The 12589-nt window shown below is 36.0% G+C and overlaps 1 protein-coding gene across 1 annotated transcript; it reads right to left on the bottom strand.

Moving 5' to 3' along the window:
• Positions 1-11324: 11324 nt before the first annotated feature.
• LOC116111077 (expansin-A2-like) lies at positions 11325-12314 on the bottom strand. Its single transcript, XM_031397278.1, is given in 4 exon segments — positions 11325-11628; positions 11793-12005; positions 12007-12091; positions 12182-12314. Coding segments are annotated over 4 exon segments (735 nt in total).
• Positions 12315-12589: the final 275 nt, after the last annotated feature.

Here is a 12589-nt window from a genome sequence, read left to right as displayed (position 1 = left end):
ACTAATTTTGTGGTACTGCTCTTGGAGATCCTGCCACACCTGATGTGCACTAGTGGAATAAACTATCATGAAAATCTCTTTTATACTGTATTGAAAATCCAAGCTAAACTAATGAATTACATCTCTCCCACTATGTACCCTAGGGTTATCTGTTGGTTCTTGTATGTACCATCAACAATCCCAATTTATTTTTGGCTCTAAGTGACACTGTCATAGACCCTACTCCAGATACTATATTTCAGTCATGTGAGTTGCTCTTTTACTAATATTGAACCTAGAGTATCCGACGAGTGGATATATAGTGGTAAGTTTTAATCCGTAAGATTCATTGTCATTTCACTAGGGTTCATCATTTGCTATAATTTCTTCTAAAATAGTGCAAAAGAAATAGATCTTATAACAAAGCTCGTAAAGTAAGTTCATATGAACTTGTTGAACTGACCTAGATCAAGTAAAATCAATGATTGAACATTTAACAGATTGAGCTAGTAGATCGACTGACCATTAAGAGAGTTAGCTAGCTGATTATTAGTGAAGCAAACTCATTAAATCACTGGAATCTTTAAATTAGCTTATAGAGATTGTCAAATTTTAAGCAAATTTTGAGCTCTATCAAACACATCAGTGGAATCGAACACGCTCCAAGAAGAATTAACAAATCTCCTGCTGTAAATTCAGAAATAATCTCGTAGCTCTAATACCATGTTAGATTTGAGGAGAGAGGATTAAGGGAAAATGGATTTCATTATACTGCTAAGAAGTGTTTCAATTGACTACTGTACAACAGTCTTTTATACAAACTCAACTGCAGTAACTACTCCACTACAGTAACTAACTCAAGTAACAGTCTAACTAACTTTAGCTACTATAGTTAAACTAATCTTTAAACTAACTCTAGTTAACTAAAACAGTTAACTATGTTTGACTATTCAATGCTGAACTGAAAGTGCTTGTTGGAGTGAAATTGATGAAGCTTCAATAATATATTTAAGTATGTTTGGCTGACTACAAAAAGTAGAAACATAACAGTATAAATAAATTATAGTTCGGCAATGGCTAACACAATTATTCCCTCAAATTATGGTTCGAAATCTTGCATATCGAAATCAGTAATAAGAAATTATGGATCGACAATCAAACTGTGAACTAACGTATCTATTAAACCATGGATAAATAAATTTCGATACATGGTTTATATACAATTCATAGACCAATAATAGTTAACTTAACTAATTTTTCATGTAAGGGAAACTTGATGAAAATCAACAAACATTTTATTCTTTACAATTGTAGTGAAACCTATGTTCGGCAAAGGCTTATTATAGTGATTCATTATAAGTTATGGTTTAGCCGATGTCTTGCTACAATTCTATATTATGAAACGACATGGTTCAGTGTGGTGATTCACCTAACATAAATATAACAAAATATTGAATAATGGTTTGACATTGTTCGGCTACTAACTTCTTACATTCAATAGCCAAAATATGAGTGCGTGATTTTAGAGTCTACTTTTTAATGCATTTAATGATTTGAAAATATTATCATATATTAGTGAAATGTAACACCCACATCAAGGTACTAATTTTATTTTGCCCTAATACCTTAGTTGGATTTCTTTGAAGTTACCTTAGACAAATGTGAAGAAAATTCCTTAAAACTTCATTGGGGTAAAGGTCTTTCACTTATAATTGGATGAAAAGTGGGAGTGAAAGGAAGCAAAATAATGTGGAGAAGATAATAAAAATGAGGGTATTTGGTAATTGACTAAAGGATATAGATGGAATTTCATAGAAGTGCAAGGGTAGAATGGGAATTCATGTGCATAATATTAGATATAGGTGTTCCTTGAAGAAACCCTAGCATATATGCAGACGTTTCACGCCACCTTCACCCCATTTCTCTTATTTTCTTTATTAATTTCAAAGGGAAATCATAGGATTGGCTTGGATTTTATAGATTTCAATCCTAAAGCATCCAAATGTAAGATTCTAGCAAAAGGAGTGGTGACTAAAACTTTCATGTTTTAAATTCTTATGGTTTTTATATGATCTCCCAAGAGAAGAGACTTTTAGCAAAAGGAGGTGATATCACACATTCAGGTAAGTAAACCTAATTTTAAACCTTGATTTGGCAAGACTTGTGTTGGAATGAATTTTGCATGTTTGTATATGATGGTATGAGAGAATTATTGGCTGCTTTGATGTTTAATGATGCATAATTCCACGCCATGAGAAGTAGTGTACTAAGTTGATGATTTGGTGAAGTTATGGAAGAATTAGTGTTGAATTTTGAGGGTTGAAATTTGTTGAAAATGGCCAGGTTTGATGCTATAGTTATGATTTTTGGTCACATTTTGTGGAATTAGAGAGATGTGGAAGGTAGCCAACATGGTATTTTTGTAGTTGCATGTGCATAGAAGTGTTTGATGAAAATCCAAAGAAAAATGCATGCACTGTTAGAGTAGATGCCTAGAGCCAATCAATTATTGTAGAATTAACTCTTTGTAATAATGTTCATTGATCAATAAAAGGCATTTTCTTCTATATCGGGTAAATCATCATGTATGTATGATATATGTCCTTAAAATGGTGAACCATGACGAGGGTATCAAGTGTTTCAAATCTTGATAGTGAGAACCCTAAGAGCACATAGGTGCCATTCTAGAAATGTCCGTAGCTCTAGATTCTTCTGAATAAGGGCATAGATAATTACGGTAAGGCTATCATAGTGTTGAATGACCTTGTCGGAAAGGCATGACTGATCTCACTTGTCAAGGTTATTTGGTGACAACTGGTGCACACATGGGTACTTGCTGTAGGCAAGTTCACTGGACAGACCCACCAGATGATTCCATATGGATGGTAACCCAGTGTCTACGGACAACAACCTCCAACAAATGGTGGTGCATGTGATCCTTAAACTGAGATCACCGGAGCGCCTTGTGCACTGATTAGTGTATTGACACTAGCCTAACGCATTCTATTCAAAGCTTAATACGGTAGTGATTGGCTGCATCAAGAAGTGTATCAAGACTATGGTGGATTGAAAGAGGATTCATCACTCCGGTTATGGGAGAAGTTATCTCACGGCCCAATTCAGTAAATGGCAATGACACTAAAAACTGTGGCCACAATGGATTGAGTTGTTGTCGATCCATTTATAATTCAGGTCATGGTCCGTAATGAATACATAATACGAGAGTAATTGAGGTTGACTATTATTTCTAGTGCCTCGGTCTCGTCGAGATAACATATGATGAAAGGATTGGATTGTATGGACCTATTGTTGATAGGTAGCTGCTTCGCTGAATACCGATCTATCAGAGGTGGCCATGTTGCCTGCTAGGGGGCCAATCTTGTCTGTGTGTAGTGAGACGATAATAGGTGTTAATCGCGATACTACACACTGTCGGCATGATAGGAGCCTATGGGTCACACACATAGAAATAATTTAAGAACCTGTTTAAAAAAGGGTGTTTTCGTCATTAGGCAAAAAAGGTATTTGGGTAATTTCACAGTGCAATTAAATTTGCTGAGGTTGTAGTATTTATTTAATTTGTTAATAAAATTAATAAGTGAAATTATATTAAATATGTTCGCATATATTTAAATGAATTATGTTATTGTTAAATGTTAATCATATAAACTATGTAATTGAGTTTAATTGAATAACAAAATGTAAAATATCTAATGGGGACTATTTGGGTTGGTGCCCAAGACTATTCCAGATGGAATAGGGCAAAGTGTGCACTTATATAAGTGCAACACTTTGTGAGAAATAATAATTAATTCATTCAATAATTTCAGAGAATTCTAGCCCCCTTTATCTCTCTTCCACACGATTCATCTTTGATTGAATCAAGTTCATTTGATTTTGTTCTTGGTTCTTAAGGCTAAGAGGATTAGCAAATCCCTCTTAGTTCATTGGGGTTGGGGATTATCTTCGTGTGGACTACGCTAGTCGATCCTATTCTGGGTCGATAGTGTTTAGAGTAGATGCCCTAGAGCCAATCATTATGTAGAATTGACTCTTTGTAATAATGTTCATTAATCATAAAAGGCATTTATTCTATATCGCGTAAATCATTATTATTGCAATATGTATTGATATATGTCCTTAGAATGTGAGCGTGAGAGGGTATCAAGTGTTTCAAATCTTGATAGTGAGAACCCTATGAGCACATATGGTGGCCATTCTAGAAACGTCCTTAGCCCCAGTATTATTCTGAACGTAAGGGCACAGATAATACGGTAAGGCTATCATAGTGTTGAACGACCTGTCGAAAGGCAGTGACTGATCTCACTTGTCAAGGTTGTTTGGTGACAACCTGGTGCAACACATGGTGTTTGTTGTAGGCGATTACACCACACAAGTTCACTGGACTGCCCACCAGAGGATTCCATATGGATGGTAACCCAGTGTCTATGGAACAAATCCTCTAACGAATGGTGGTGCATGTATCCTTAGACTTGAGATCACCGGAGCCCTTGTGCACCGATTGGGTAGTTTGACACTAGCCAACGCAGTTCTTTTCAGAGCTGTCAATACGGTGGTGATTGGCTGCATCAAGGAGTGTATCAAGACTATGGTGGATTGACAGAGGATTTATCACTCCGGGTACGGAGAAAGTTATCTCACGGCCAATTCATTATATGGCAATGCACTAAAAACTGTGGCCACAGTGGGATTGAGTTGTTGCTCTATCCAGTTTATAATACGGTCATTGTCCAGAAACTGAATAAATAATACGAGAGTAACCGAAGGTTGACACTATTTCTATGCCTCGTCTCGTCGAGATAACGTATGATGAAAGGATCGAATTGCACGGTAACCATATCGTTGACAGGTGCTACTTTGCTGAATCCGAATCTATCGGGTGGCCATGAGGCCTTGCTAGGGGCCAATCTTGGTCTTTGTATTAGTGAGACGATTAATTGGTGTATCGCAATACTTTACACTGCCGATATGATGAGGAGACCTAAGGTCACACACATAGAAGACAATTTAAGATGCAAGAAGAGAAGGGCGTTTTCGTCTTTTAAGGCGAAAGGGTATTTTGGTAATTTCACAGTGCAATTAAATTGCTGAGGTCGTAGCCTTTATTTAATTTGTTAGAAAAATTAAATAAGTGAAATACGTTTAAATGTGTGTTCGCATATTTAAATATTTCATTATTGTTAATTTTAATATATTTATAATATTAAAATATATTAATTGATTTTAATTGAGATAATGATAGAAAATTAAAATAAATCAAATGGGAGTGTTTGGCACACTGGGCGTTTGGGTTGGAGCCCACCTATTCCGTATGGATTAGGGCAAATTGTTTTTTAATATAAAAGGAAAATGTGTTGATTTTAATAAGGTTTTTTTTCTTTTGAAAACCAAACACACAGCCCCTTTTGCCTCTCCCACGCAGGTAAACACAAGCCAAAATCATTAATTGATTTTCTTCTTCTTAATCTTGAAGCCAAAGAGGATCTAGCAAATCCTCTTTGGTTCTTTTAGATTGTCTTCGTGTGGACTACGCAGGTTCGATCCTACACTTGGATCGTAGCAAAACGTTCGACGACAATTTGGAGGAGCCTTCAACGTGCGTTTGTTTCTCTTAACTCATGTTGAATATTTATGCAGATTTTATTTAATATAAATGTTAAACACCCTTGATCTTGGCTCATGTAAACGATCCTGTTATATTTATTTTTTGTTTCGCTGCGTATACGGACCGTTTACTAACAGTGTATCAGAGCCTAGGGTACTGAATTTTCATTTTTTATGTGTATGGTTGATAACATGTATTTGATGAAATTGTTGCCAATTGAATCTGTGTAAATCTGCTTGAAATATGTTTTTAAGAAACTGATTAATCGATTAATTTAATTTGTTGATGATTTGCTGGTTTTGGTTTAATGCAGGATGATTTTTGTTGAGACAATGTGTTTGATTGATTGCAAACCGTTTTAGATGTTTTGTGGCTGTATGAACAGATCCGGAGCCCAGATCTGTGTACGCTCGCCGCGGCGATATAACCATCCCGCAGCGATCGTCGTCGCCGCGCGAATAATCCCATCGCCGCGGCGATCATCGTCGCTGCGGCGATATACTCATCGCTGTCAGCGAGCGCACTTCCCGGTGTAGGGGGTAAAATGCAAATTTTAAAACTTTTGGACCAAACGTAAACTGCAAATTTCAGGGGGTAAATGTAATTCAAAGGGTAACGGCAAGGGTAAGGCCAAGGCCAAACCTAAGCCCAAGCCTAAAGGACAGGTTGCTCTTGGGCCTGAGAGTGGCATAGGGAAGGGCAAGGTAGTCTGCTTCTTTTGTGGTAAGCCTAGCCACTGGAGGAAACACTGCAAGGCTTTCCTCGCAAGCAAGAAGAAGTCAGAGGCTATGACTTCAGGTATTTTTATGATTGAGATTAATTTCTCTCCCTCAACATCTTGGGTCATTGACACAGGATGTGGTACTCACATTTGTACTGATGTGCAGGGACTAAGGCAAAGTAGAGTGCTCGCCAAGGGAGAGGTGGACCTACGAGTTGGAAATGGAGCACATGCGGCTGCATTGGCTGTAGGGACTTATTGTTTATCTTTAATTAAATAGAGAAAATAAGGCAGTACATAAAGTTGGTTGGTTTTTATTACTCACCCTTTGGGAGATGAGAAAGTATTAAACGTCCCCATGGTTTTTGAAAAGTATTATATATTCTCATATAGGAGGGGTTTGATACTTTTTACTATTTAGGCCTAGTTAAGGGTAAACCCAAATCAAAGCTAATGTTAATTTAAAAATAATCAATTATTTATTAAACTAACAATCAAAGTTGGGTAAACCCATTTGAAAACTGATTTTGATAAATGATTATTTTAAATATGATTTTGAAATATTATATTTTATGAACAATAATATTTTGCTTACAATTGAGTCATATAAACAGACAAAAATTGCACAAAATTTATGTACAATGACTCTATCCTTTGTTTTTTGTCTGTTTGTATGACTCAGTTGTACAATTTAGTTATAAGTATAACATTGCTCTTTTATCAAAGATGTTAAAAAATATATTAAAGTAGTTTCTTAAATCAAAAGTTGTTTATATAAGTGTGTGTAGGAACCATGTCATGGCAAGCACAGAACTACAACAAAAATCTTCTTGCCATGGCACAATCCCGTTACCCAGATCAAGACTTCGACTCAATAATCAACATATAAATTTAACCCATACAAGGTTATGTGATTTACCTTCATTGGTGGCTCCTCCTCTGGATCTTTCAAACAAGTCGCTATCAATCCAACATAGGATTGAGTCCATCAGTATCTACACGAAGTTAGGTTAGTAAATCGATGAGCAGAGGCAGCAAAAAAATAAAAATTTTGCCCATTGATTACTCTGATTTCGCCAAGATCAGGGTCTGATATACATATATTTTACATGCTTAAATTGAAATAATAAAGATCTATACAAGGATTAGATTATACCAGCATTTGAAGGCTCCGTTAATATCTCTGAATGCAATTTCGCTACCGATTCGAGAATAGAATCGAACTCACGTCATCCACACGAAGACAGTACGTCAGAGACTAGAATTGATTTTGCTATAATCAATTCTTGGCTTTAAAAATGGTATTTGGATGATAGAGTGAAGAGAAGAAGAGAGAAATTTTCTCTCTAAAGCTCACACACGACAGCCAAATGAAAATTGTGTATAAACCTAAATTTTGCTTCCTTTAAATAACAAGCAAAATTTCCATTCCACCCCCAAAGTTTAGCAACAACCCAAACTTATGTGGAATCGCATATTGGTCCCTATTTAATTATTTAGTTAAGTATTAATATTAACTTCAATAATTAAATTTGTAATTTTGCTAAATTACTCCAATAATAAAATTGGAGACAAGCTACAACCTCAATAAATTTAATTACACAGCAAAATGACCAATATGCCTATTCGTCTAAAAGATGAATATGCCCTTCCAAAATTTACCATCCTTAAACTGTCTTCTAAGTGTGTGACATGTAAGCTCCTCATCATATCGGTAGTGAATAGTATCGCGATTGACACCAATCAATCATCTCGCTACACACAAACCAAGATTGACCCCTAGCAAGGTATCATGGCCAGCCAATAGATTCAGATTTAGTGAAACAACTACCTATCAATGGTATGGTTATCGTGTAATCAAATCCTTTCATCATCTATTATCTCATCCAGGTTAAGGTACAGAAATGGTCAACCTCAGTTATCCTCGATACCTTTATATTCAGTTACTAGACCAATGACCGGAATAATAAATTGGATTGGGCAACAACTCAATCCCATTGTGGCCCCAACTTTAGTGTCATTGCCATTTAATGAATTGCGCCATGAATAACTTCTCCCGTACCCAGGAGTGATGAATCCTTAGTCGATCCACCATAGTCTTAATACACTCCTCAATGTAGTCAATCACTACTGCATTGATAGCTCTAAATAGAACTATGTTAGGCTAGTATCAAACTACACTATTATTGCACAAGGCACTTTGGTAATCTCAAGTCTAAGGATCATATGCTTCACAGTTCGTTAGAAGATTTGTTCCATAGACACTGGAGTTACCATCTATATGGAATCCTCTACTGGGTCAGTCTAGTGAACTTGCCTACAGCAAGCACCCATGTGTTACACCAGGTTGTCGACAAACAACCTTAACAAGTGAGATTAGTCACTACCTTTCGACAGGGTCGTTCAACACTATGATAAGTGTCCTTGGTTAGAATAATATTAAGGCGACATTTCTAGAATGGCCACCATATATGATCATAAGGTTCTCAGTATAAACATTTGAAAGACTTGATACCCTCATCACAGTTCTACCATCCTAAGGACATGTATCAATACATACAATTATGATTTACATGATATAGTAGAAAACGTCTTTTATTGATTAATAAACATTATTACAAAGAGTCAATTCTACAATAATTGATTGGCTTTAGGGCACCTACTCCAATATGGTAGGCTCGACATCACCCTAGGATTGACTAGTAGATCAGTCAGAGGGCTTAAGGGAGGTAGTAGATTAGAGAGAGAAAATTCCTTTCTCTAGGGTTGGCGGCTAGGGTTTTTTGGAGTGTTAATTTTGCTCTCTTTTGCAGCTTTATGATTATTAGCTCTCTTAAAATAAACACAATGCCCCTTTATATAGACAATCACAAATAAGAGTCCAATGAGGATTGTATATCCTTAATTCCTATTCGGATTGGACTACAATCCTTATTTGAATTGGATTGTAATCCTTGATATAAGGGAATATAATATCTCTTAAAGATATTCTCTTAATTAAATTAATATTCCTGTTTATTTAATTATATAAATACATATTCTAATTAAATAAATATTACTATTTATTTAATCCATATATAGTTATATATATATTTATCATATTTAATATATGAGTTTTAATATATATTTAATTAAATTAAATATATATATATATATATATTCTCCATATTAATTAAAATTAATATGATTCCAATTTTGCTAAAAATTCTCCCAATAAATTGGATAATGGTGTCAACCCCTTAGCAAAATTACCAAACTGCCCTTTTCGAATATAATGACGAAAATGCCCTTGGACTCCCAAATTATCGAAATACCCTTTTCAGCCCAAGGACAAAATTGTCCTTCTATTTCTGTTTCTTAGTTAACTACCTTCTATGTGTGTGACCTGGAGGCTCTTTATTTTGTCGACAGTGTCTCGCTAACTAATTAACCATCAAGCAATTCGTGTTTTCGTACACCAATCAAAATTGATCTCTAGCAAGGCATCATGATTCCTCGGTAAGTAAAGGATCAGCAATTTAGGCTTACCTTGTCTTAGGTATGGTTATCATGCAATTCAATCTGTTTCATTATTTTTTATCTCATCAAGGTTTGAGGTACATAAATAGTGTGTACCTCAAAAGCTACCTTGCCATGTTCTAGATTTCGTTATTGAATCTGATGACTATTAGATTCGAGTACCAAATATCTCGCCAAGATATGCCTGTAACTAGGAGTGATGAATCATTTGTTGATCCACCATAGCCATAGTATACTTCTCGATGTAACCAATCACCACTATTTTGGTAATCCTTAAAAGAGACGACGTTAGGCTAGTGTCAAATTACATCGATATTTATACATGATGCTCTGGTGATCTCAAGTCGAAGAACTACATGCACTACCATCCGTAAGAGGATATATTCCATAGACACTGGGTTTGCCATCTCGTGTGGAATCCTCTGATGGGTCAGTCTAGTGTACTTACACAAGCAAGCACCTATGCGTTACACCACGTTGATGCCCACAACCTTGACATGTGAGATCTGTCACTACCTTCGATAGAGTTGTTCAACGTGATGATAGTCTTTTCGTATAACTTGTGTCCTTGGTCAGATTTATACTATGACTACGTACGGTTTAAGAAGGGTCACCTTGTGCTCATAGAGTTCTCACAATTAAGATTTATAACACTTAATTCCCTCATCACTAGTTCCAACCTTTCTAAGGACATATACTATTTTCTTTATGTGCAGTAAATAAATATTGTAATATATGCTCATAAATAAGCGATACCTTTTATTCATTAATTTGAAATGAGTATACAAGAGCTAAATCGTTGGCTCTAGTGCATCTAATCTAACCGTGTGAATTACCAAAATACACTAAACATTAATACAAATTACAAAATAATTTAATATAATGAAAATATAAAAATACATATATTAAGATGCAAATTACCAAAAATCTTCAAGTGTAGATTTGTTTACAAATTTATGTGGTGCGTGCACAAGTTCTCATTTGTTTTCTTTACATGATTTTAGATTTTGCAGGTTCATTCATCACATGTGTTGCATTTCAATGAGGCCCATTGAACCATTAATGATATGTTTGAATTCTTAGACCCAAAGCCGAAATCGAGCAAAATTTTGGGCAAAAATGAAAGAAAAGAAAAAACATTAATATTTTGCACCCCAGTACCACTAAATACTAATAATACTTTTATTATGAAAAGCAATTTGTAAAGTTATTAAAAGACATTGCAAATTATGTTTCATAACAAACTTGGTCGTAAATATATTTATAATAAGATAATTTCTAGATCCATCAAACTGGTAAATACAAGTAACCCTGGATAAGATAATTATAATAATAATAATATTTTCTCTTAGAAGCTATTTCATTATATGTGAGCGGGTGCTATTTTAGCACCTCAGCATTTCCACCCTTGCACTACACAAACTCACCGTAACAACCTTTGCTAAGTCTTTAATTAATTCAAACACAAAAGAAAATATATTAAAATTGACCCCCTTCAAAGGTTTGTCCAAACTGCCAATTAGCCGGCGCCACGTTGTAACTAGTGACAGTTCTGCCGTCACTGGTGGTGACTTGAAAAGAGAGGCTTTGTCCATTGAGATATGAGTTGCTCTGCCAATTTTGGCCCCAGTTTCTTGACATAGCTTGCCATCCAGTTTTAGACCCTTTGATTGAAACTGATCGAACGTCGCCGGCTCCACCAACGTTGGTGATCAAAACCAAGTTGAAGTAAGAGTGTCCATTGATCGTAAATCTTATTCCTCCTTTCTTCATGCAAGGCACCCTGCCAACATCAACAAAATTTCACAATTTTAGCATAGCGAGAATTTTTGAGAATCCAGAAATCCCCCAGCCTAGTTTCAAAACTGGAGCCCCCGCCTTACCCTGCAATCTTTGGAAAGCGGGAAAATGGAGCTACATGATCAAAATGTTTGTTCTTGTGCATACCTTCTAAATGACATAGGTACAATTCCAGCCCGGTATTGTGCAATTTTCAAGAAAGCTGGCTCAGCCATGTCGAAGTGTTGCAGAGGAGGATTGCACCACCCGCCACTGTCGTTAGGCAAGGCAAAGTTGGGTGGGCAAAAGTTTGTAGCAGTCACAATTATTGAACCAGGGAGACACCATTTTGGATCATTATCACACCTCAGCTCAAAACAACCCATTATTGAACAACGCTGCGCTTAGTGCTGCGGTGCTTGTTCCATATCCTTGACTGTATAAATTCCCATATCCACATGCTCCTCCTGCATATATATAATTTATTAATCAACCCAATATTTATTTATGATGCTAAAATGTTCACGGCATGATAGAACTAAGTAACATATGCTAACCCATTGTGCCGGATGCATCACCGCCGCCGTAGAAAGTGGCGTGACCTCTTTGCCAGCCTCCGTAGTCGGCGGCTGTGTGGTGGCAGTAGAGAATGAAGAGAAGAAAAGAGAGGCACAAGATTTGAGGTGCCATTGAATTTGGTTGATGTGTTAAGTGATGAAATTAGTTTGTGTGCGTTGTAAAATGGAGTAGAGGGTGTGTATTTTATAAGCAAATGAAGGAAAGAGTAAAGAAGAGGCCACGAATGGAATGGATTGAGGAAATCAAGAGTGCACAACTGCACATGCACTTGTTCTTGTTAGGGCTACCAACCGATAAACTAAGTGGGCCAAAGGATCTCTGCATCTCTTTCTCAACGGTTTGTTATAACTTACCTTAATTAAGAGTATATTCTTTGTTGTTACCTG

Source organism: Pistacia vera, unplaced genomic scaffold (genome assembly GCF_008641045.1).
Source record: "Pistacia vera cultivar Batoury unplaced genomic scaffold, PisVer_v2 Contig625, whole genome shotgun sequence".
In the NCBI taxonomy this organism is placed as follows: domain Eukaryota; kingdom Viridiplantae; phylum Streptophyta; class Magnoliopsida; order Sapindales; family Anacardiaceae; genus Pistacia; species Pistacia vera.
Note: the sequence above shows the minus strand (reverse complement) of the source record. Positions and strands in the feature narration are given on the sequence as shown.